Raw genomic sequence first — 25,595 nt, 5'->3', positions numbered from 1 at the left:
GGGGCTGTGCTACCATCTCTAGCCCAGTGCAACAACAAGATTCCAACGCAACGCTAATGAAGTGCAAAAAAAAACCTAAAATTAGTGTATAAAAACGAAAATCGCGTATATTTCTAAATCGTTTTTGCAATATAGTATGTATAGTACGCAAGTTCATCTAAGTACTGGGTGTGTGCGGTAAACACACATCAATAAGAGTGCGATTTCGCGTCCCTTTCACCACCCTTCTCCTGCTTCCTCTTCTATAACTGTGTCAAATCAGCAACAACAATAAAATATAGAACAGCTCTAGAGCTGAAGCGCGCGTGTGTATATGTGCGTGTGTGTGAAATGCACAAATTGATAAGCAATTTGATTTAATTTAATCTAGTTTAAATCAGATGAAAATCAGCGCAAACCCAACACGAAGTTATAAATAAAAAATTACTAATCCATATAAATAGAATACCCTTGAGTGGTTTGGTTAGTCGCAGCCAATTAATTCAACACATATTTTGGTTCCGCATTTTTGAAAATATAACGAAGTTCTGCCCAACAAGAGCAGCCAAAAAAAGCGGTTTTGTTTGTTTTTCAAGCTCAACGAAAAAAAGAAGAAAAGAAATTCGCTCTCAATCAGCTGTTCAAAGCAGCCGCCTTAGTGCGAGTGAGATAGCTGTCTGCGCGCCAAAATAAAACAACAACACCAAAAGTGGCACAGTGGTTCAAAACCTAGCTAAAGTTAATAAATCTATTTCTTTTAGTAGCAAAAAATATAAAATAAAGGAAAATTAAGCGAATTATACATACATACAGATTTGTTAAGGTAAGTGATCCGCATTCAATTAATTTAAAAAAAAAAAAATTATTATTTTTCACATGTTTTTTCCCCAAGTTTTTTAAATCGTTTACTTTTAATACGCGTGTGTCCAGATAAGTGAAGTATTTAGAATAAAGTGAATAATGAGTGACGAAACGAGCGATTCGGGTGGGGCAAGTGCCCCTCTTCCATCGCCAGTGTCTGCGGACCCGGAACAGGGAGCCACTGCCTCCAAATTACCGGGTCCCATCAGATCCAATATTCCCACGCCCGCTGCTTCTGCCACTGGAATCCCGCAGCCCAGCAAAATGAAGGCACCATCTAGTTTTGGATCGACGGGTTCCGTTTCCAAAATCGGAAGACCGTGCTGCAATCACACTACTCCCAAATCCGGTCCACCACCAAGAGGTAAGTTTCAGTCGTATTGTGCAACATTGCGAGCCAGTTAGTATTATGACAATTATAAATTAAGGAAATATGTCATTATAAACGCATGACAAAGCGCGGAATTTTTAAAAGTTGTCAAAGGTCTATCCCTTGGCTTCCTAATTTTTTTTATAACCAAGTTTGTCCATCATTTAGGGCGAGTTGAAAATTTAACTATTTTAGACAGCAATGGATATTCAACAAGATCTCCTTTGGAATCATTGTCAACATCACATAAATATTAACAACTCAACTAAGTACATCAATTTCACAATTAAAGAAAAGGGTTTTTACCGTTTTCCACTTTTATACGCGAAGAATACGAAAGTCTAAAAATATATTTGCTTTGCGATAAAATCGCCTTAGAATATGTTTAACTAGTTACAAATAACCGATAATATTTTCACCAAGTGCTCATGAACGTTGATATTGAAAACATTGCCCAAAATGGAAATTGTGGCAAAACAGAAACCCAAACAGAATGGTGAGTTTAACATCGGACTGCATAATGCACTTTACTTCGACATTGAAAAGGGGTCATTCGTTATATCTAGTCTATCTACCTTCAATACCCGAGATTTTGTATTTCCAACTTTGGCTCAAGCCAGTCGATCATCCACCCACATGGGCACCCACAAGATATAGATTGCTATATACTATAGGCGAATGCAATGATCTAATGAAAACGATGACAGACCCACTCACTTGCTGAAAATATACATATGCACTGACCCCACCCATTTTGAGTGCACTTTTTGCATTACATTGAACTTTGCTATTATTTTAGGAATACTCTGAAAGAGAGAAAACATTTAAAACATCATCTTGTAATTCCCACCGTCAAGCGTTTCGTTTGGTAAACAAATTCGGCTCACTTGTCTCAATTATTTAATCGTTTGAGACACCAACGCGCAGGTCAAAAATAAACAAAACAAATTGCCGCCCACTCTCAACTCTCGATCATAATTATAGAGCTGCCCCGAAAAGTGTTTTTTGGGAAGGAGAATTGTGGCCAATTAGGCAAGTGCTGCTACCATTTAATTGATCCGCCCAATGTGGTTCATTTCAGGCACGTAACCACACCGCAGCCGTCAACATTCGACGACCCACTAGCCCATATAGCAAACGATCTGCCAAACGATCCATGGATCGATTGACGGGTTTTCTATTTCGCGGGCACACACGTTCCATATCCGATTGGCAGTCGCACTGCAACCGCAAAATCGTAGAAAGCCCACTGAAAATTTACCCAAAAACGCAACAATGTGTATTGTAAGGTTACAGATAAAACTGAGTCACGAGGTGTTTTTAATTCGCACCCATCAAAATAGTTTACACGGGCCTTTGAGCACTGGGTTCGTTTTGATTAGCACTTTGAATTGTATCGTTTTATAACTAGTTTGTAATATAATTACCAACTGGCTCATTTATAAATTATTTTTAAAATCGTTCAGTGATGGCTTATTGCACATAGTTGTTGAACCTATTTAAGAAATTAAGTTGTTTGCAAAAGGTATTACATGAAAATCTAGTTGGGTTTCATAATTATAGAAATAATTTCTTTCATGCCAAGTAGTAGTATATTTTATTTTGTATTACCTGTATTTTATATGATTTATTATTAATATGAACGTGTTGATTCCCATGATAGATAGATTAATCCGTATTTTGACGACTATTTGACGACTATGGATGACTATTGATGTGATAAGCAAGCTTGACACAAATAGTTGGACAATTGCATGCTCTTACTGATAGAGATTGTACGCGCTGCTTTAAGCCAAATTAGTTCCAAACTGAATGCCTTGATCCGCTGCTAGATCAGCTTTCTAAAATCTCTCCTAGCATTCTATAACAGACCGTTTGACTATTTGCCAAGTCCCGTCATTTGCCCGGCAACACTCAATGCCAAAAGTCTGCGAAAATCTCGATCAGCACGAAAGCTCGAGAAAACCTGGCGACCGGCCGGCAATCTTTCTCTACGTCGTTCCCTAATTGAATTTGTTCTGGCGATGACACAGAAAACATACTCAAAACGTATCTGCTAGTATGTCCGTGAGTTCAGATATTTTGAGGTGTTTTTGCGCTGCGCATTTGATGCCGGGTTCCGTTCTCAGCCGATCTGATATGAGCATTGCGGTCGTGGAGCTCGTGGATGAGCTTATGTCACTTTTATTGGTTTCGATCGGAAACAAAAGTGGAGTGAGCTTCTCAGCCACCCATAAAACAGAAAGCTCATTTGTCTTCGCATTAAGATAGAATATAAATCGCGTTCGGGATTGACGTCTAATGGATGAGCATCGTCTGGCGAGGGATTACTCCATTCGATTCTAGATTGAGCCCAGTTCTGTTTACATCACCGACTCTGTGGGAGAGTCAATATTGATGTTGTGATTAACCACTTTTTGTCTTACTTATTTGACTTCACATCATTAAGTCGTTGAAATCTTTATAATTGAAGACACGTGTTGAATATTTAAAGCGAAAACGTCTCGGGTTTCAACCAAAAGAAAACAGTATCGTTTCCAAAAAGGAATATATTTAAAATTATGAGATTTATTTTCCATTCTATGTATTTACATGCCTTTATGAATCACATTTTCTATTTAACTTTTCCTAAATCTTAATTGTATTTCTATGCGCTGTTTGTGCCTAGTCTTAATAGCTGATTCACAGAAAAATCTAAAACCAATGGATTCTGATTAACTGGCATTTAGCATCTGGATTCTGTATTACAATCTCGTCAAGCAATTGTTAATTTGTCTTACTACGCGGAAACTTTTATTTTGATAATACTCAAACTTTACCTAGTGAACAGTATCTTTCAACAGTCATTTAAAAAAATACGTAAAATGGAACCAAATGAACAAAAAAACTTTTAAAGAAAAAAAAAAATTTATAGAACTAAATTTTATCTTTTAATTTAATAGTTTAGTATTCCAAATTTTTTAAATATTTGACTTTAGTATACACAAAAGATTCCCTGAAATTCCAAATGAAAAATTAGCAATAACGAAAATTCGTTTTCAAAAAATTTAAATAAAAATGTTTAATCTTAACAAATCTTTTTAAATCAAATGTTTAAAAAACATGCAATTTTATGAAGACGATATTAATCTGTAAAAAAACAAGGGAAATCGTGCTATTTCAAACTCTTGACTTATCTTCTGAATTATTTCTCTGCTTTTACTGCCCTTTCGGATAAAGTGCTAAAAACCATTGAGCGATCGATCAATATGAAATCGAGAAAAAGGAAAATGCAATTGAAGCCATGTGGCAATTCTTTGTTTGCTGGATTAACTCAGTTGGCGCGTCCGTGCAAAAGTCGAAAATAAAAACAATTTTTTACGGCTCTTGTTTTACGCGACGTTTATTCAATAAAAACACTGAAAGTGTGGAGCTATTGCCACAGTGTCTGCTATTAAACACTGACCAACAAAGCTACGGAGCCGGATTGGCAATCGGCTTCGTTGCTCTCTCGCAGCGAAAAAAAAGTATCTCAAAGTTTGCGCTGGCTTCGCTTCGCGATTGGCTCTCGACGTTCAGTTACTTGAACGACTTTTCGCGAGGCGGACGTGTTTCAGACGCGGAATCGCAGCTCAGATGGCAACCAATTGAACTTGATCGGCTCTATACTATAGCTTATATAGTGAACACGCAAACGAAATTGAAAAATCCAAAATAGAAGCCAGCTTTAACAGAGAGTAATTTTTTGTTATACAACTCACAAAAGGTGATTTGGCGTGCCAGGAAAATTGCAAATGTTATTATTTAAATTGCAAATCCCAATTAAAATATAAGGCTTTCAAAAAAGAACTGTAAAGGCAAAAGTTTTGTGAACCTCTTCTTCCGTCCTTGTCGATGCCTTAAAAGGATACGAGTTTACTTCAGTGCAAGATATTTTCGGAAACTTTTGTTTTTCATATTTCAGGCGACAGCCTTTGACCTTGGCTTGGTCTGGTTGATAACCAATTGTTAATCAAATTTATTCTTTTGTTCCTATGTGAAACTATGTTTTGTCTTTCAAGACAGTGGCCTCATAAATATTTATTTAATTTTGTGTCTTAACCAAACCCAGAATTTTTCCATTTTTGTTGTTTAATTTGGTTTTATTGAGTTTAAAGATAAGATACAGCGTTAGTTGATATCTCTCCATTAAATTATAACATGTTTAGGTGCTTATCATTTAGCCGATTTTTTTTAGGCTTGGCCCATTTCTGTCTACTCAATTTAATGGCTGCTATTTTAGCAAAAGGGTCACTAAATGGCTTTCCGAAATTACTTGATTTTTACAGCAGTGTGACTCGTTTTATTGTAGCTCTAGACTTTATTTTGCAGAAAAAAAACATGGTTAATTTAAAAATAATTGAAGTAGCAATAAGTGTATTTGTAGTGCATTACAACTGAAAGCAAGCGAAGTAGACTAAAGATATTGCAGGAATGTGCTTTAAAAACCATTTGTTTATTTGTTTTCCTAGAAGCAACGATTTCTTCCAGAAACATGAAAATAATAGAAGAAACGATTTTAAAGGCTGGGTTTGGCTTTTGGCATTTGTACCTATATGTACTTTTGGCCCTTTCCATTAGCAATTGTGGATGTACAGAGAACGTAGCTAATTACGGATTTTCCGTTGGCATCCGCTCGTTCCTGTTTACAAGTACTTTACAATTTACATAAGTAAATTGACGCACAAAAAATTGTAAATGGGCTAAGCACGTGTCCCCAACCTCTCTCTCATTGAAATGTCGGCTAAATCGCCAAGATAACCTTAAGGCATTCTATATCTCCGATATCTACGATAAACTCTAAGCGACAACAAAAGTTTATTTGCCGAAACAGCAATAACAAAGTTCGGTTGCGGATTGTATTGAAAATTTGCGGTTAACCGCTAATTAGATATACAAATTTGCTATTGCTGATTCGTATTTTGACTGAAAGAGACACAAGCGCTGATCGGTCTAAAAATACGTACATATATATGCGAAATGGAATAACTTTCACAGCGGCAATATTTGCATATTGCCTAAGACTTTGATTTTTAGTGCAATTTGGTTTTTGTTATATTTGTTTGTGGTTTTGGGGCTCGACGTTTGACGTCTTATTGCCAAATCAACTTCGCTTCCCCTGGCGGCCAACACCATATGCAAATTTCAATTTTTGTATTTAGTTGTCTGCAGCTAACTTTCTTTCCGTTTTGCGGCTTTCTTTTCACTGCCACGTTCCGTTCGCATAACGCACATTTTGTCTGTCAATTGTCTAAACATTTTGGACCAGGCCAAGTCAAGTGCTTTCATTCGCCTTGGCATTGTTATTGTTAACTGGTATTTTATCAGCTGTTATTATTATTTTGGTTTCGTTTGGACCGGCACACCAATGGGCTTTTTTTTGCTGATAAGGAGAACACATTTTTATTTTGGGTTTCATTCTCACTTCCATTCTCACTGCGACATTGCCAGCCCGAAACTCTTCAACTTTTGCTGTTGCCACGCTATCTTTGAATTAGAACTGAGCGTGAGGTCCGCACATTATTTCGCTAGGTAGTGAAATTATTACTCATTGTGGATGCTGATTATTTCTAAAATAACAGAGAATCGGAATGCAAGATATCTGGTTTGAATGTGTACTTGATAAAAGGGGAATTTAATCTAAAATCTTATAAGCAAATAGAGAATTTTAGTGAACTTACCGTATCTGAGGAGATTTTATTTTAGAATGAGAAGGTCGTGAAAATTTGTTTCTGGATATGTAAAAATTGGTATATACATACCTATATATTTTTATGCCTAATACGTATTTTTAATATTTATTTATTTTAATACTTAATATTTAAGGGTAAATACTGATAGTAAATAAGACATTTTACAGTTTAATACGTAAAAGCTGATTAATAACAAAGTTCACAAAAGTTTCGAGGCTACTGCTGCTTACACAGATGGAATGAAATAGGGAGACTTTGTATTTAGAACCAGACATTCACATAAAGATTACACAATCCACCTGTAAAAACTTGTGGGCGTGTGGGAGCGATGTCATAGGGCCTTTTGAAGGCATCACCTTGACAGACTGATCGTCCCATCTGTCCAACTGGGATACATACCCATATATTTCACATATTTCACACCAACTTCCGAACACATTCTATATACCTCTGTATATTTGCTGTGGATCCCGCCACCGGCAATAATGATCTGTCGTCATTCCACTCAATTTAGTCGGTTTGTTTACACAATTTTATTGTTGCCGTTGGCGTTTGTTATATTTGATTTATATTTATATATGTTTTTGAAGCTCCCCAATGAGCTCAGCTTGGTATTTGTTCTAGAATTGTTGCCATAGACAGGGCAACTTTTCGTGGGTGGTATATGTGGCGTATGAGTAATGCGCGATACTGTTTGATCACGTATACGCACCTTTGCACCCTGCTAATTTGCATTGCACTTTGTATGACACTCATTTAGGAGCATTTAATTGCGGTAAATTTTCCCCGCCTAACTGCGTTTCACACGCCTTGAAAATGATTTTTTATTTATTGTTTCTCTCTTGCTTGTTTTCTTTGCTTTTCCGCCGGCGGCACCTTTTACTTTTTTTCACTGACTTCCCCGGCAATTAAATTACAGTTTCTTTGACTAAACACAAATCGGTAATGAAAAGAGAAAAAATGAAAAAGGTGTAACCACCTTTGGTTAATTAATTTTTATGGTCCGCACCCGGTTTCTTTTTCGATTATGAAATGATATTTCAGTTTGCACCTGTTTTGCTTGAAAATCTTTTCAAATGATTTATTGTCACAACTGAGTGAACCGAAGTCTTTCTCTGGATTTTCGTGTAAACAAACCCATTATTGCCTCCATTTTTATTCCGCTCTTTTTTTGTTAGCTAAGTTTTGGCCAGCATATTTGTTTGTGTTCATTGTTGAGGTACTTTTCTGCTTTTAATAAATTTTCGTAAGCTTAATGGAAGTGTTCATTAAGAAAAGTAAATGGATCTCAGAATGTAGAAAATTACTTTTTTAAAAAAGGAAAGGAAACTGAAACTAATACTTTTTATACAAGGAATACATTTCCCTCTTTAGTACTTTTCTGGTTTAGTAAAGTACCAGCCAAGTTCAGCCCAAATGCCTAACAAATAAAATTTAAACAACAATTTTAATCACTTTTTCTCATTTTTGTGGTTATTTTCTGAGTTCTCCATGTTTGCCCATTGTTTTGCTTACACTTCAGTGCTTTTAATTATTTCGTATGCAATAAAAGAACAGCAAAAGCAAAAGTCAAATAAATTAACACGTCACTTACACAATTCTCGGACCGAACACTTAAGTCTCGCTTGGAATAGCCTCAAGTGCTAAGTTAAAATGTTCAACAGAAATGCGTACTTTAATATATTTTTTGTAGTAAACGATTTAACGATTACCGCTTAAGAGCCTTAAATGTATAAATGGTGTTTGGAGAAGTAGGAGAAAACGCTTTCCTATCAACAGACCTTCATCACAAAGAGTAAAAAGCCAAAGAATTAATTATAATTTATTTCTACTCAAAATATAAACAAAATACTAATTAGATTTTAAAATAAATAATTCAATAGCAACTCCACGATAATTAAAACTTTAGTGACTCCCATGTCAAATGATGGATGATGGACTCCTCTTTAATTATGACATTAATGTCCATTTTGAACTTTTAAATACAGTTATAAATTGCGACACGCCCACTTGTTTAAGTCTGCGATCGAGCGATCCATCCAAAAAAATGAATTCCAATCGTAATTATGTGTGGGTTGCAAAACCGAAATATTTTATGGCAACTGACCAAATACAAACCAAATTACTTTCAGCATTCTTTGCGGTGGCTTTTTAGCCATAAGTTTCTGAAGAGTCTCTTTCATAATTTGAAAAAGCAAACAAACAATAATTAAGTTGTTTTTGCTGCTTATCTCAAGATCGAAAACACACGCGTCCGTTGGAATATTAATTATTCACAAATAAAACATAAAAGCACTCAAGTTGCTTATTTGACTAACTCACCTCGTTAGGTTGTTAATTATGGGTATGGTAAATACAAATATTGATTGCAGGTGGAAAAGTCAAATGTCAATTCGAGTTTGAAATTCTGTTTTCTTTCGTTTTTTGTAGGTCATTAAGTGGTGTCTGGTTTCATTCTCTTAAAGAAACTTGTCTTTTCAGATTTTGATGGATTGCTTTAGGTAAAATGCAAATTTATGTTGCCGAAACGTCTTTAAGATGTGTTACCTAGGGGAATTCTATAAGATCAATTTTATAGTCTTTGTGGATTGTATTGTGGATCAGCGACTGTACGTTTCATTTGGCGTGGTATACATATATAATAATATCTTCAAAGCAACTGTTTTAATTATTAGACGTTTAAAACACATTTATTTAAAAATCAATTTTAGCCATGCATTTTTCGTGTCAAACTAAGCAAATTTTAAATTCGGCACAATAAAAGGAAAACTACTACAACAGAGTTAATAATCGTTGTAGATAACTGCAGACATTTGAGTCTGCGGAAACGGTTTGCCAAGCTGCCTATAAGTTTTATTTCTTTGAAGCCATTCCAAGAAAACCTTCACCGAGCACTCTCCCAGTTATCTAATCTCTTTAAAATGAAATAAGACTCTTTTTGGGGTGGGGAGGTTGATCTGCCGGAGCGACCCATAGCTAATTGCCACTTTGCACTTCACATTTTCTTTTGCCTTTTATTTTACACATATTTTGTTGGCTGAGCTTTCTTGGCCCGTTACCATGGCCTGAATTCGCGTGGCTTAGCCCCCAGCCCTTAGCTGTAATTATAATTTAATTTTAAGTTAATATGTTTTGTGCTGTTTAATTTGCCATGCTCACTTTGCGTTCCCTGCGCTTGTTTCCTTTTTTCCGTTTTTCATTTTATTTTTAGAAACCGCCAGCATGAGTCGTGAAAGCGATGACAATTTAAGTTCGATCAATTCGGCTTATACAGGTAAATATGTTTTTACGTTTCACTTATATTTAAACTGATGCATTCATTTGTTGTTATAAATTGGCTTCTGTTCAATGCGTTTCATTTAATCTCTTCCCATGACATTATTAATTTATAATTAATTTTCAATTAATTGCTTGTTGATGTGGGCGAAATTAACACATCTGAGTTAACATCTTTTTGGGCAAAACGTTATTCGTTTCGGAATTTTATGATATTTATTTGCAATGCATAACGACGTCTTAACAATATCGTTGAATCTTACGCCGCTATTAATTCATTGACATATTAAGATATAAAGGTCAAAACCTATCAAAAATAGGTAAACTAAACAAATTAAAACATATCAAAAATTAAAATTATTTAAAAAATCAGAAACTACAGTTGTCTGAAGAAACTAACTATGTACTGTTAGGCGAAATCGATCTGAAAATATATTTTCTATCAATAAGAAAGATAAACCAACATTTAGAAACAAAGAAACTGTATACATATTGAATCTTATCAGACATGTTTACGTTTACCGACCTAGGAATCATTTCCATTTAATTGAGAATTCGAATACCTCAATGAATTTATTGTTAACCCTGAAAAACACACTGTTCCTTCCTCCCCTCACTTTTGGTTCAGTGATCTCCCACCGAACAACAGGCATTTCATTGTCTATCTACTTATCTACTTGTGTATGCAACATCTTCCCTCAGATAGGAAAAATGTCAAGTCTAGTTCCCAGATTGTATCTATTTACCAATCAAAGACCTATCAAAGTCAACCGTAATCAGTCATAATTTTAATCGTTTTTTACCTTAGCCGTAGGGCAACTTCATTAGGCTAAAAACGTCTTTAAAGTCGCAATGTTCATTGGAATGTTCATTCAACCGTCTGCCCTTCTGCCACATGTGTTTTTGTATTGTTTCGCATTCGAAACACGTTCTAAACTTAAACAAATTTTAATTGTAATGCGAAATACGCGACTCGAACAGACGCCCAACCGGATTTTTTTGGGTATTTACTATATAGTATACATCTATAATTTATAATATATGGGACACGCCTATACGCGATCAGCTCGATCAGCTCACGTAAGCATCTTCATCTGGAAAACCAGTTTTCTATTTGGTGAAATTCTAGTTTGTCGCACAAAGATTCCTGTTGAAAACATTTAGCAGTTAAAGTAATGGCAAATAAATATTCAGATATATGCATTGTCGATGCAATTATTGTGTGCCCAGAACAATGAGCAAATTAAATCGATTGAGATAAAATAAATGCTAGTTCAGGAACAGTGGCCATATTGTAAAGCGAATGTATAACTATTGGAAAACACTAATTCAAGATGCCCGGAAATACAAAGATACAATCAGGGCTTGTAAGTAAATTACTTCAAGCCACACCCCTGAGTAAAAGTTGTATTTATAACCGTGCTATATTTACCCAGATTGCTTTCCTCATTAAAAGCTTCACTGTAGCCACCCGTGCAGTTCAGTGGAAATGTTGGTTCAGCCCACAGTGATCAGGACTTAGAGATCGGCAATCAGCAGCTAATAATCAGTTTTCGTCGGCATTTCCCACAAACACTCGCAGATGGATTTGCATCTAACATGCCGAAAAGTCATGTAAATCATGCGCAGTCCGAGTTGTGGGGTTGTGAAAAACTACTCGACTTGTGGGTAGCCAAAGCTGCAGGAAAAACTGTCAGAATCTGGTTTAAAACATACAGTAATGCACTGATAAATATATTTAGGATTGGGAATAAACAGAATCCAAGTACCCTATGAAGTTATCCTACATTTATAGCAAAATCTATATAGTTTACAATTTTCAAATGGAATGTCACACTTTTTGCCGTGTAGAAACCCACATTAAAACGACTTACGAATCGCTTAGAACTGCATTGCAACCTACACAGGGAGCTAGAAACGATGAGGAGGAGATCGGGAAGGTGGCTCACAGAGCTGCACAGTTTAGTTTAATTAAATGTTGCTTAATCATCTCAAAAGATAATGTGCTATTGACATGACCAGCACTGTTAGCTCTGCTGGCTGATTTATCGCCGGTGAGCGCGCGATCGATCCGCCATAAATGGCTGGCGAAATATTTGTTTTCGATTTCGACGTATCTCCCTGGCTGCTTCATTTTGGCCAGAATCGTGAGCAAAGTGGGTCGTAGCCGGGCCGGGTTGCCTTTTGGCCAAGACAAGTCAACTATAGGCGGCGCCACACTCCACTTGGCGTTGGCCTGGTGAGCGGTGCTCTTTGATGATTCATCTGTCAGATACATGAGTTCATTAGCAGCACTGACACTGAATGTCAACTGCAAGGAAATTGTTTGTCATCTATGTGCGTGCGTATTTTTAGAATTACGACTTTTCACAGTTAAATGTTGCAAATTAAGTGAGGCGGGGGAAAGGTGTTTCAATTAGCGAAGGTAAAGTCAAGTCTGATTTATTGCCTGGCATTGGCTGCTTCATTGCATAAATACCACTACATAAAATACCAGTAACCGATATGGATACAGAACAAAAAAACTAGTGATTAGTGAAAGTTTGCAAAATAATTGTTTTTTTTAGCCAATTATTTGATAAAAAAAAAAGGGGAACCTCTCACAAAAATACACATACAAGCTGTTACAACGCCCAATTGTGATAATTAAAAAAAAGTGGTTACGAGCATGTAGGATACAGAAAATAAATTGCTACCGTCATGATGTATAATAGCAAATAATAACAAATTGTCTTGCACGATCGGCGAACGGTAGCGAACGCCAGCGTATACTCGTATCTGCCAGATACAATATACTCACAATTGAACCTTGAAGCCGGCTGGTCTGGCCAACTCATGTCATGTCACGGCTGGGCCAACGCAATCGGTTGATTAGCCAAAAGCAGTGGTCCCCGAGATATGAAGCCGGTCGAAAGCATCTTCAACACACTCGCACTCAAGCAGAGCATGTCTGGCGTAAATTACAAGTGAAGAAAAATTAAAAAGAAACGGGGAAATAAGCGCAATTTGAACTGCCAAAACACAATTAACTACATGACGTAGACCCGCTGAGGTTTTCATAGCGCGCAACTGAAGATGGCGCTAGTGCTAGTGCACAGGAAAAAGCTTTGGAGTTATTAAAACACGTTAAGAAATGATTGGTTGAACAAAATTAAAAATATATTGTATATATGTAGAGAGAGCCAATTTTAAAAACCTAACTTTCTTGGTATTAGTTTTTCAGCAGTTTTTTTTTCTGTGCATCAAAGAGTAAGCGGAAACCGAAATCGTGCAATTGATAAATTGAAATCTTTTCTCGATCTCCTTCCTTTTCGGCAGCATATCTTTTGTCCGCTGCAATTGTGCTTTTAAATCTGCTGCTGTCTGTCATTCAATGGCTTTGAAAACGTTACCAAACTGTCGACAATTTAATTGATTTATGCTTTTATAACTCTTTCTCGTGGATTTTTGGCAAAAGTATGAATGGATTTTGAAAGTTGCAGTTAAAAGAGACAATACTTTACACACCAATATCAATAAGCATTGGACACACACAATTTATTGAAAGAATGTTACAATTGTTTACTGATGCATAAATTGAATTTATTGCATGTCATCTTGTAATTTAAAAAAAACAACGAAAAAGGTAACTTTTTTGCTTGTGTTGTTTTTATAACATCAATACGGCAAACTGGGAGAAATTGTATTAACTTGTTTCATTAAAATTCTATAGCGAGCACACGCCAAACTCTTTCTCTCTTCTCAAGCCATACTTATAGATACATACATATATTTTGAGCTTAATAACATCTCAGATTACCGTTCGCTATTTTTTGTGCTGGCATCTAACCTTTACCACAACTGCTTGCGGCCAAGATCTTATTAAAGACAAGAAACCTTAGCACACAAGCTGCCGAAAAACTTTCACAACCCAAAAGAGCAAATTGGGCTTAACACAAATGCGCTAATTTCTAACCAATACCAATATAATATAAATACATATATAACAATGAGGAAAATGTCAGGAAAACTGGCTGCACAGCTTGCTCAGTTAACACCCACAACGCAAAAACACAGCGAAATGCTAACCAATTGCAAATGCATTTTATGGAAATTCGGGGCGACTTCGTGTATATATGTACATCTGAATATCTACAAACCCGTCCTGTCTATAGATCTCTATCAAGAGACTGTCAGGCGCTTCACGCGATCTTCACTCTCACCCACATCCGACTGGGATCGCTTTTCGCCCGCTCGCCGCTCGCAAAAATCGGAGGCTGGAAGTCGCTCATCTTGTAAGTTCTTGGCCGCCATCGCCATTGTGCCAGCCGCATGTATCGTTAAATGGTATTTCGTATCTGCATCTGTATCTGTATCTTTTCTGTTTGTTTGTTTTGCTTTCGTTACTGCTCGTTGTTTCCCAACGCCAAGATGATTATTATCTAGAAGCCACTGGGCGGCGTCGCAGCTCAGGTAAGCATTCGCTACGATTGTACGATTGTGGGTGGACATAAATGAAACGCAAATGTAACTTTTAGTTATCCACAGGATTTTGTATGGGGAAACCATGTGTGGCATACCATGTCTGACGCTTTTTTGTATTTTTTTTTAACGTGCATTGAAAATACTTTTGCCTGCTGTACCTTGTAGCTGCAGAGCGTGTCTAGTTCTAGCCATCTGCGCAGGTGGCTGGCGTTTATGTATCTATGCATCTAGGCCAGTTGCTCGCTCCTTAAACGGCCATTCTGCAGAAACGTTAAGAGCAAGAGCGCAAATTTATGGCCAAACTGTCAAAATAATTCCCATGCAGATGGCATATATCTCGGCATCTTCGGTAGCCCCGAGTATTGTCAGACCAACAAGGCCTAATGAGCCACTACAAACGTAAACGTGTTTAATGTTACCTCTCACTGTGGGCGTAATTGCGCCTCTAATGAGCCAGTGCTGTGACAATATTTACACTGAATTAACGTATCAAGTCAAGGTCTTCATGGGGTTAACTATGTGCACTTTATTTTATTTTATAGTTGCCAAATTAAATTGGCCACGTTTGTGGATTAGCGTATTTGGGGCAAGATCGTTACGGTTTTAATGTTAATCAAATTGATGAGGAAACGTAATCCATAAAAAAACATGAAAAATTATTAAAATAAATGGAAAAACTTTGAACAAGATTGGCGTAACTTATTATTACTTCGGCTTATGTTAATTTTAGTGAAGGGATTGGAGTATTTCTATTTATTTTCAATATACCAATATATTTTATATGAACTTATCTGTAATGTCACTGAAATGCAGTTTGAAGTCCAGTTCATTTTCAGCAACGGCAAGGGGAAATTTATGAGCAAGTTGCCATAATAGATGTGGGTGGATGCAGTCAACAGCAAAATTAAATTAACTGGCACGACAGCCAAACTTGGCAAAATGTTGTTATGACTTCACTGAGCTGGATGCAATTTTTATTTAGCTTTATAACCCGCTTGTTTCCTGTAATTTTCCACTTAATGGTTTTCCCCCAGACACAGTAGATATAAATGGGTATTTAAAAGTGAAATCAGAGGGATTTCATTGCCACTCTTAACATAAATGTGGAATATTGAACAGCTTGCAAATGTCAAGTTTACAATGCTAAAATCCGTCTAAATAATTTATATTCATTATGCGGGGGATCGTTCTCAATGGTTTTCCATTGAGCAGGCGATATGCAAATATGCCAAATGACATCATACCCAAGTGGAACCCAGATAGAGAATGAACTGTATTGAGGAGATAAATGAAAACGCAGTCTAGCCAATTTCAGCATTTGTTTTAGGCAGTATTATGATTGATGACCCAACGGGTGATACTAATGGACCCCCCAACTTGATATTATTGCTTTTACATCGGACAGATCACAACAGCGCCGTGCTGACAGCAAACACAGAGCAGTTCATCATCGGCCAGCGGGTTTGGCTGGGTGGCCTTCGTCCCGGACAGATTGCCTACATTGGAGAGACACACTTTGCACCCGGCGAATGGGCGGGTGTCGTTCTGGACGACCCTAATGGTGAGGATGGGCCCTATATTAACTCTCTCAAAGGACCTAATTGAAAGTCAATGCTTTTTCTAGGTAAAAACGATGGCTGTGTGTCGGGCAAAAGGTACTTCCAGTGCGAGCCAAAACGAGGCATTTTCTCACGCCTCACTCGTCTTACCACATATCCCATGTCCGGAGCCCAGACGCCGACCTCTCCATTGGCCAAAAACTCGCCGGACAGATCGCGCACGGTTTCCCCTACTGCGAGTATTCGCAGCTCTATGCTTCGCAGTCCCGGCATTGGAGGCAGTAAGTTATTGGATTTACGAGTGGGATAATGCTGAAACCTTACAAAAACTTGTGGATCTCTAGAAAATGGAATGGCTGTGGGTGATCGTGTGATTGTCTCGTCTGGATTTGGCAGTCGTCCTGGTATCTTACGCTATTTGGGAGAGACACAGTTTGCTCCCGGCAACTGGTGCGGTGTGGAATTGGATGAGCCCAGCGGCAAAAACGATGGAGCTGTGGATGATATAAGGTATACCCATAAAAAGTGACAGGAGATCCACGAGCTTACCCACCCCCATTGCAGATACTTTGAGTGCAAGTCCAAGTACGGGGTGTTTGTACCTATAGCGAAGGTGTCGCTGTCGCCGTCGTCCAAGAAAACGCGACTTTCGAGGACCGGATCTAGGGAGTCGCTCACCTCGATTGGCACCATGAACAGCATCGCCACCACGGCCACGTCGCGCATGCGCATGAATGCTCAGGTATAAGCGGTGACCTCGTAAGGATCACCCTCACCGCCCACTTCTCCCACAGAAAGAACACCCACAGTGCCTTAAAAAAACACACACACAAATACCGTTTAAAGTTCTGGTTCTGTTCTTTGTTAATTTCTATATTTTACCCATTAACCTACTTGTTAATTTATTTTGAGCCCTGCTACTAACGCGTTCCAATTCTAATCGCAAAATCCCTTCCGTTCCTAGCAGCGCAAGTCGAGCACGCCCGTTAAGCCAATTTTAGCGACGCCGAAAAGCCAATTTTCCATGCAGGTATGCTAACTGTTCTACAAGATCCACAAATAAATTGTATGGTATTCGCTGTTGGTTTTTCCCCTTCGCCGTAGTCGCTGTTAGCAAACCCGGCCCATTAACGTTAAAATGTTTAAAAATATTGTACGTAGAATTTACGGTTTGGCTATTACGTATTACCTATAACCTATTTCAAATTAGGGTATAAATTGTATAAAGATTTTGACGTTAATGGATCTATGCAATGCATTCTTCTGTATAAATGTGGTTTAACCCTTAGATCGTAAGCGTATGACTAACATAAGACACTAACCCACACTGAACACAACACAAAAGACACATCCCCAAACAAAAGACCCCACCAATACAAACTATGTAAATTAATAATAAATGTATGCCTATGAAGTCTCAATGCATTTGATGCCATGTGTTTGAGTTGGTTTATATATATCACAATGTACAATAAAAATATTTAAATACTTCCTGCACGCTTTCGCTGTTCAAGTGTTGACCGTTCAATGTTTTTGTTAAATTTGCTTTTTTTTGCATGTGTGTTCGCTGTCGCCGGTAAAAGGTAAAGCCACAAGAAAGTAATGAGTGTTTTTGCTACCAGCCGCACCCTATATACCTGTACATACACCCACACTATATATGTATCCGATTCTGTATCTATATCCTCCTGTATCTGTCCTTCTTGTATCGTTATTTGTGTGCCCAGGCATCTCATAAAAGCTTGCTTTGTCCTCTCTGTGCTCTGTTTATTTTTTGGTCGATCGATCGACATTGTAGGATCTGCTGCGCGAGAAGCAACAACATGTGGAGCAGCTGATGGTGGAGCGCGACCTGGACCGCGAGGATGCCCAGAACCAGGCGCTGCAGCTACAGAAGAGCATCAACGAGGTAATTATCTTCACCGATACCATGTACGCTCCGCTGCCCTATGCGGACAGATCGCGACCCTATCGACCCGCCAAGAAGTCGAGGGTTAAGGTTCCACAGCAACAACACGTCTGGGTGCCCACCACCCTGAGCAGCAGCATTACCACCAGTACTAGACCAACCATATCAGCAGCCGCATGCAACAGACAGCCTCTGCAGCAGCAGCAACAGATATTGCAGCAGCAGCCACAGCCACATCTGCAGCAGCAGCAGGCCAAGCCAAAGAAAGTTTGGTTTTGCGATAAAAAGAAACTCTTTCCAGTTGGCTGACTTCGAGTCTCCGAGTCTCCAGTCAATGTTTGCTCAGTCATTTGTGCAGTTTCGGTTTCGATTAATTGTGTTTTGTTTTCGTTTGATTTTATTTTCGCATTGCACCCGCGCTGGCTGTTTACAAAACAAACATACACAACCATTTTCACTTTTTCTTGATTTTTCACAGATGTTTTTATGATTTTGCCCATTGTCGTGTGTTTATTTGTTGTTGATTTAACTGAAACTCATCTAATTTTTCGCACGTTTTGTTTTATGTTTTGTTCCCTAACCACAGTGAAGACACAACTCATCCCCAATTGTCAGTCATTTTCCCAAATTGATTCATCAAATTAACGTGGAACGCTGAGAAGAGTACAAATTTCATAAGTTTAACTAGGCATGAAAGGTTTTGGGGGTCCAACAGCATTTAACTCGGTCAAAATTCGTCTAACATTGGGTTAAGGTTATTGCTGAAATGTATACAAACTAAATTGATTTTACATCAACTTGTATGCATCAATTTTATAATTAATATTCTCGCATTTTGTGCTGGCGCAAAATTATTTTATACCAATAACTTGCATCCGCGAAGATTGAATGTGCGTAAGATAACATTTTCTTTGATTTTCCATCCAAAAGAATTTTTTTGAGTTCATCTCAGTGCAGATACACAGATCTTACACCTACATTTTCATGTACGCAATCTCGAAATTACAGCAAGAAAAACGCAAAATACCTCTTGTTAATTATTTGCATTGTTTGTTAGCACTTTTGCACTGTTAGCTTACCCACACAGTGCTTTTGGGATAAAAATCTGGCACACAAATATACCCTATTATGGCTGAAAGTTCCCTATATAAATGTGCTTTTCGCAACAGCTTCTGGGGTTTTTCTAGAAGACGACTGTCTGGGATGATGGAGTTTTGTGCTTTCTGTTTGGTTTTGATTTCAATAAATTGTTTGTGTTTATTTTATATGCGGATACGTGTTAGACTTTTCTATTTGTCGTGCGCACTTTGAGTTTGAGTGTTAAATTAGCAACAAAATTATCACCTGAAAGCCCCGGTCCACGCCACACCAAATCCATATTTCCTTGCCCTTCTCATCCACTGAGCTATCCATTCTTTTTAACGCAAAACCAAAAAGACAATCTGACTACCAATTTGAACAAAATTAAGCTGGCCCTTTGGAATTGAAATTCTGTTTGCACAAGACTATTTTTGTATGATTCTTATAGCAAATACTGATCGAAGCGGATCGCTGGAGACGCCTAATAGCGAGACACAGCATAAAGGTATCCGATCTGCGACGCGAGTTCCGCGGCTGGTCCGGAAAACACGAGAGTCACTGCATCCTGCACAGTGTGCTGACACCGCTGCGCATCAAGTAGGAATCCGGAAGAGAGGGATGGGATGGGCGACCACAGTGCTCAAAACTATTCGATTCGATGATTTTTGAATTAACTTTCTTCGCACCGAGAAAGGAACCACTGAAGACAAAGTTGAAGTCTGCACAGCGTTTTAAGCTGATACAACCAAATAAAGAATTAAAGATCTTTAAAATAATGAAAAAAGGAAACCCTAAAAACCGAAAGCCAAGCGAAAAACCAAAACGAATAAAATAAACTTGAATGGTTTAATTGGCGTAAAAAAATAAAAACGAAATTTAAAAGTAAAAATCGGATAATGGAAAAGTTGACTGACAATTTTCGATTGTTTTGACGAAAGCGAATTTTTCTTGCTGTTGGTTTAGTTATTACGATATATACGATATACACTTAAATACTATCTACATATATAAAGAAAAATACATTAACAATATGCAAATCATTTTTAGAATCTCCAAATGTTGTTTTATTTATGGTTTAAACTTGCGTGCTAATCTCCTTTCCTATTTCTTTGACCCTTCGATCCTCAGCTGAAAGCAAGAATCGTTGAATTGGAGTCGGCACTGGGCGATGAACGAAAGAAAACTGAAGAGTTGCAGTTCTCCATAGACGAAGCCCAGTTTTGTGGCGATGAAATGAATGTAAGGACAAACAGAAGTGTTGTGTGGAAATGTACATTGTTCTGCAATAGGTAGAGTAACAGCTTTGTGGGATTGAAAAGTGGGTTTCTTTACTAGTTAACTATATTCGTTCTTAGTTAACGTTAGTTTCGTTATCTAGTTTGTTATATTTGGTAATGTTGAAAGTCGTTAATCTCATTCTCAAATTCTGAAATCATTAAGAGACGTAAGGCTCATAATACAATTTAGATATATACATTTTTTTATAAGCTGTAATCTAAGCTCATCAAGCTTATTGCGTTAGCTGAATCCAAAAGTATGCTATATAAATATTGGCTAACGAACTCTCATAGGTAAAATGATTGGAGTCGCCACCCACTCAAAGATCGAAGATAATACAATAGAATACGACAAACTAGGCCAAATAAAAAATTGAATTATAGTATCCAATAATAATATTGTCTTTTACGGTAATTAAGTGGAAAAGGTCATATATATTCAGGGAAATAAATGAATAGAGCAAGCTAATGTGCATTTCCATACACTAAAAACCTCTACTAATAAACAAATTCCTATATAATAGGCTCAGTCCCAGGTCTACAAGGAAAAGATCCATGATCTGGAGTCGAAAATCACACAACTGGTGTCAGGTAAGAAAGAACAATGATGTTTTAATTCCATGCGAAAAATGCGTAATACCTTCCTTGGTGCATCCCCCTTAGCCACGCCAAGTCTACAAAGTATACCACCCCCCGCTCCGCCCTCAGATGATAGCGCGTTGAAGGAGGAAATCGTCCAGCTGCAGGAAAAGATGAGCATTCAGCAGAAGGAGATTGAATCGCGGATTGCGGAACAACTGGAGGAGGAGCAGCGATTGAGGGAAAATGTGAAGTACCTACAGGAACAGAACGCCACTCTTCAGACGGAGTTGGTGTCCAAAGATGAGGCCCTGGAGAAGTTCTCCCTCTCGGAGTGTGGTATCGAGAATCTCCGGAGGGAACTGGCACTGCTCAAGGAGGAAAATGAAAAGCAAGCTGCGGAGGCTCAGGCTGATTTCACCCGAAAACTAGCCGAGAAATCCGAAGAGGTAAAAAGAGTCACCTCTGAATTGCAGAGCTTGAAAGCAGCATCCGATTCCCTGGAAAGCGAAAGGGTTAACAAAACCGATGAATGCGAAATTCTTCAAACCGAAGTCCGAATGCGGGACGAGCAAATCAAAGAGCTAGCCCAACAACTTGATGAGGTTACCACACAACTCAATGTACAAAAAGCGGATAGTTCCGCTCTGGATGATATGCTTCGGTTGCAAAAGGAGGGCACTGAAGAAAAGTCGACTCTTTTAGAGAAAACCGAAAAGGAGCTAGTCCAAATCAAAGAAGAAGCTTCGAAGAACCAACAGGAAAAAGAACAACTTGAAAAACAGTTATCAGATTTAAAGCAATTGGCAGAACAGGAAAAACTAGTCAGGGAAAAGACTGAAACTGAAGTCAATCAAATAGCATTAGAAAAAAAATCCGTAGAACAGCAATTGGCTTTAAAACAAAAGGAACTTGAGGACTTCCAAAACAAACAGTCAGAAACAGAAGTTTGTCTTCAGGAAATCAAAGATATTAATACCCAGAAGGACTTAGAATTAGTTGAATCTGGTGAGTCCCTTAAAAAACTGCAACAGCAATTAGAGGAGAAAACGCAAGCCCATGAAAAACTGCACGCTGATTGGGAAGAGCTAAAGAAAAATCAAGAGACGATCATAAAGCAAAAGGAACAGGAGCTTCAGCAACTCGAAAGCAAGTCAGCTGAATCCGAAGGTTCTTTAAAGGCCGTACAAGCTCAACTAGAGCAACTTCAGAAACAGGCCACCGCATCTGGAGAAGAGGGATCCAAAACTGTAGCCAAATTGCACGATGAGATCAGCCAGCTTAAGTCCCAGGCTGAAGAAACTCAGTCTGATTTAAGATCTACGCACTCGAACTTGGAAGCTAAAACCAAGGAATTGGAGTCTGCAAATGGCAGCCTAGAAGAGGAAGCCAAGAAGTCAGCCGGTCTGCAGGAACAGATCATCAAACTTAAATCTGAAGTGGAGGAGTCGCAGGCAGCACTCAGCTCAAGTCAAACGGATGTGGAATCCAAAACTAAGCAACTTGAGGCCGCAAATGCGGCTTTGGAAAAGGTCAACAAGGTAAGTCTGTGTTGTATGTGAAACATAGATATTATATTTCTTATACTCCTTTGATTAAACAGGACTACGCGGAATCCCGAGCGGAGGCTTCTCATCTGCAAGATCAGGTGAAGGAAATCACCGATACGCTACATGCTGAGCTCCAAGCTGAACGTTCGTCCTCCAGCGCTCTCCACACTAAGCTGTCCAAGTTCTCGGATGAGTTAGCTACCGGTCAAAAGGAACTGACGAGCAAAGCCGATGCTTGGAGCCAGGAGATGCTGCAAAAGGAGAAAGAACTGCAGGAGCTGCGACAGCAACTTCAAGATAGTCAAGACTCGCAAACAAAACTGAAAGCAGAGGGAGAACGGAAAGAAAAGGCTTTCGAAGAATCAACTAAGAATCTTCAGGAAGAAGTCACTAGGGCCAAGATGGAGAATCAAGAGTTAAGCACTGGCACACAGGTGACCATAAAAGACCTGCAGGAGCGTTTGGAAATCAACAATGCGGAGCTCCAGCACAAGGAAAAAATGGCTACCGAAGATGCACAAAAGATTGCCGACCTTAAGACCCTTGTGGAAGCCATCCAGGTGGCTAATGCCAATATATCAGCTACCAATGCGGAGCTCTCCACTGTATTGGAGGTTCTTCAGGCGGAGAAAAGCGAAACGAATCACATATTCGAGCTCTTTGAAATGGAAGCTGATATGAATTCAGAGCGGCTGATCGAAAAAGTTACTGGGATGAAGGAGGAACTAAAGGAAACCCATCAGCAACTGGATGAGCGACAGAAGTCGTTCGAGGAGCTGGAAGAGAAATTCAAGCAAGCTCAGCAAAGTGAACAACATTTGCAACAGGAGTCTCTGACTTCCAAGGAGCAACTTACGGAATTACGACAGTCTGTGCAAGAACTTCAAGATTCGGTAAAGCATAAGGAAGAACTCGTCCAGAACCTGGAAGAAAAGCTTAGGGACACCAGTTCCATCATAGAAGGCCAAACCACTTCCTCTCAGGAAGTACAAGTAAAGCTAGAAGAAGCTCAAAGGAATGAAAAGGTGCTACATGAAGAGGGTGCCAAATTGAACGACCAACTGCAGCAGCTGCAAAAGACCCATGTCGAACTGTCTGAATCCCTTAAGGAAAAAGAAGAACTTGTACAGAGCCTAGAGACAAAATTAAAAGAAAGCAGTGTTCAGTTGGAGAGCCAAACGTCTTGCTCAAAGGAAACCCAAGATAAGTTGCTTGAGTCACAGAAGAAGGAAAAAAACTTGGAGGAAGAAGCTGCTAAATTATCCGGTGAGCTGCAGCAAGTACAAGACGCCAATGGAGAAATAAAGGATTCGCTAGTAAAAGTGGAGGAACTAGTTAAGGTGTTGGAGGATAAACTCCAAGCAGCCACCTCCCAGTTGGAGTCCCAGCAAGCGGAAAATAGGAAACTCCAGGAGTTACTGGTGAAATCTCAAGAGAAAGAGGGAGATTTACAAGGAGAATCTCTGGCAGTCACAGAGAAACTACATCAACTGGAGCAAGCAAATGGGGAGCTTCAGGAGTCTCTAGGTAAAAAAGAGAATAGTCTTAAGGAACTTGAGGAGAAACTTCAAGAAAGCGGTGCTTTATTGCAAAGTCAACTGAAAAGCCACAACGAACTTCAGGATAAGTTAGAAGTGGCCCAGCAAAAGGAGAGGCTTCTTCAAGAGGAAACATCCAAGTTGGCGGAGCAACTGAGCCAATTAAAGGAGGCTAATGAGGAGCTCCAGAAATCTCTTCAACAAAAGCAGTCACTTTTAGAAAAGGGTAATGAATTCGACACCCAGCTGGCAGAGTATCAGAAAGTCATCGACGAAATGGATGATGCGTCCTCCGTGAAAGCCAAGCTGCTGGAACAGCTTCAAAGTAGAGTTGTGGAACTGGAGGCCGCACTTCATCAAGCCAACGAGTCCCAAAAGACTGCTTATCTGGAGACTAAGGAACTGAGGCGCAAGCTAGAATCGCTGGAACTGGAGAAGTCCAGGGAGATTTTGAGCCTTAAGTCTCAGATGAATGGAGCGAGCAGTCGGTCCGGAAAGGGAGATGAACTGGAGGTGGGTTTCTTTCTTTAAAGAAAATATTAAATATTTTGTAAATAATGGACCTTGCTCCTTTCTAGTCGCTGGACACCGAAACCAGTCTTGCCAAAATCAACTTCCTGAACTCAATTATTGCTGACATGCAGCAGAAAAATGATGCACTCAAGGCAAAGGTGCAGACCCTTGAAACCTTGCCAATGGATTTCACCAAGTGAGTTTCTTCCTTTTCTTTACGGCTGTGGTTGGTTAAATCAATTTCGTTTTTAACTCTGTAAAGATAAAGGTTTATTTATTAAAACTAATGTCTGAAATAATGGATTTTGTGGAATGTGACTTGAAATTATATTTGTTATTCATATGCTATATTTAAGACCTCATGCCTTCGATGTCCTGACCAAGCGCAAGCCGGCTCCCAGACTTTTCTGCGACATCTGCGATGAGTTTGACCAGCACGAGACGGAGGACTGTCCAATCCAGGCTAGCGAGGATCGGGACTTATCCCCACCGCCTTCCGAGTCCAATAACAACGAGAAGGAACGGAAGCTGCCTGCACCCAGGAAATACTGTGATTCCTGCGAGGGTAAATACAATTAAATATGCTATACAAATATCTAAGCTGACCAACATCTAAACATTCTCAATTGCAGTTTTTGGCCACGATACGAGCGAATGTGCCGATGATGAAACCTATTAGCTCTAGTTAAATTCTAAATTATTATTTCCATTTTACTTTGTTTTAGACTCTATAGCATAACCATATTGCGAGATCCATCAGATGAGATAACTTTTACCTCAGCAGCGCTTCACTCAATCACACAAAGAACATTCTCTATTTCAAATTGTGATCTTGCGTTATGCACATATTCATGGATAGTAGTCTATTTTAAATTGTTTTATTTATTGAATGCGATTCGTGGCAAACACACAATCGGTTGTTTTCGTAA

General features: G+C 38.7%; 1 protein-coding gene across 20 annotated transcripts; it reads left to right on the top strand.

Annotated features, from left to right (window-relative positions):
• The first annotated feature begins 46 nt into the window (after window positions 1–46).
• LOC122615272 (restin homolog) lies at window positions 47–25,576 on the top strand. 20 transcript variants are annotated; one of them, XM_043790248.1, is made up of 18 exons: window positions 47–802; window positions 872–1,204; window positions 10,133–10,195; window positions 14,352–14,471; window positions 14,608–14,649; window positions 16,067–16,222; window positions 16,286–16,501; window positions 16,565–16,730; window positions 16,785–16,962; window positions 17,185–17,250; window positions 18,019–18,129; window positions 20,338–20,448; window positions 21,011–21,077; window positions 21,150–22,606; window positions 22,669–24,666; window positions 24,732–24,862; window positions 25,023–25,231; window positions 25,299–25,576. In XM_043790248.1, exons 2-18 carry the CDS (start codon window positions 940–942, stop codon window positions 25,343–25,345), a joined length of 5,403 nt encoding a protein of 1,800 aa, XP_043646183.1. In that variant the 5' UTR covers window positions 47–802; window positions 872–939; the 3' UTR covers window positions 25,346–25,576. The 20 variants fall into 20 exon arrangements, with proteins under 20 accessions (XP_043646183.1, XP_043646186.1, XP_043646185.1 ...); XM_043790249.1 differs by having other exon boundaries at window positions 48–802; window positions 17,188–17,250; XM_043790251.1 differs by lacking the exon at window positions 14,352–14,471.
• Window positions 25,577–25,595: the final 19 nt, after the last annotated feature.

The sequence above is a fragment of the Drosophila teissieri genome, chromosome 2R (assembly GCF_016746235.2).
Source record: "Drosophila teissieri strain GT53w chromosome 2R, Prin_Dtei_1.1, whole genome shotgun sequence".
NCBI lineage: Eukaryota > Metazoa > Arthropoda > Insecta > Diptera > Drosophilidae > Drosophila > Drosophila teissieri.
Note: the sequence above shows the minus strand (reverse complement) of the source record. Positions and strands in the feature narration are given on the sequence as shown.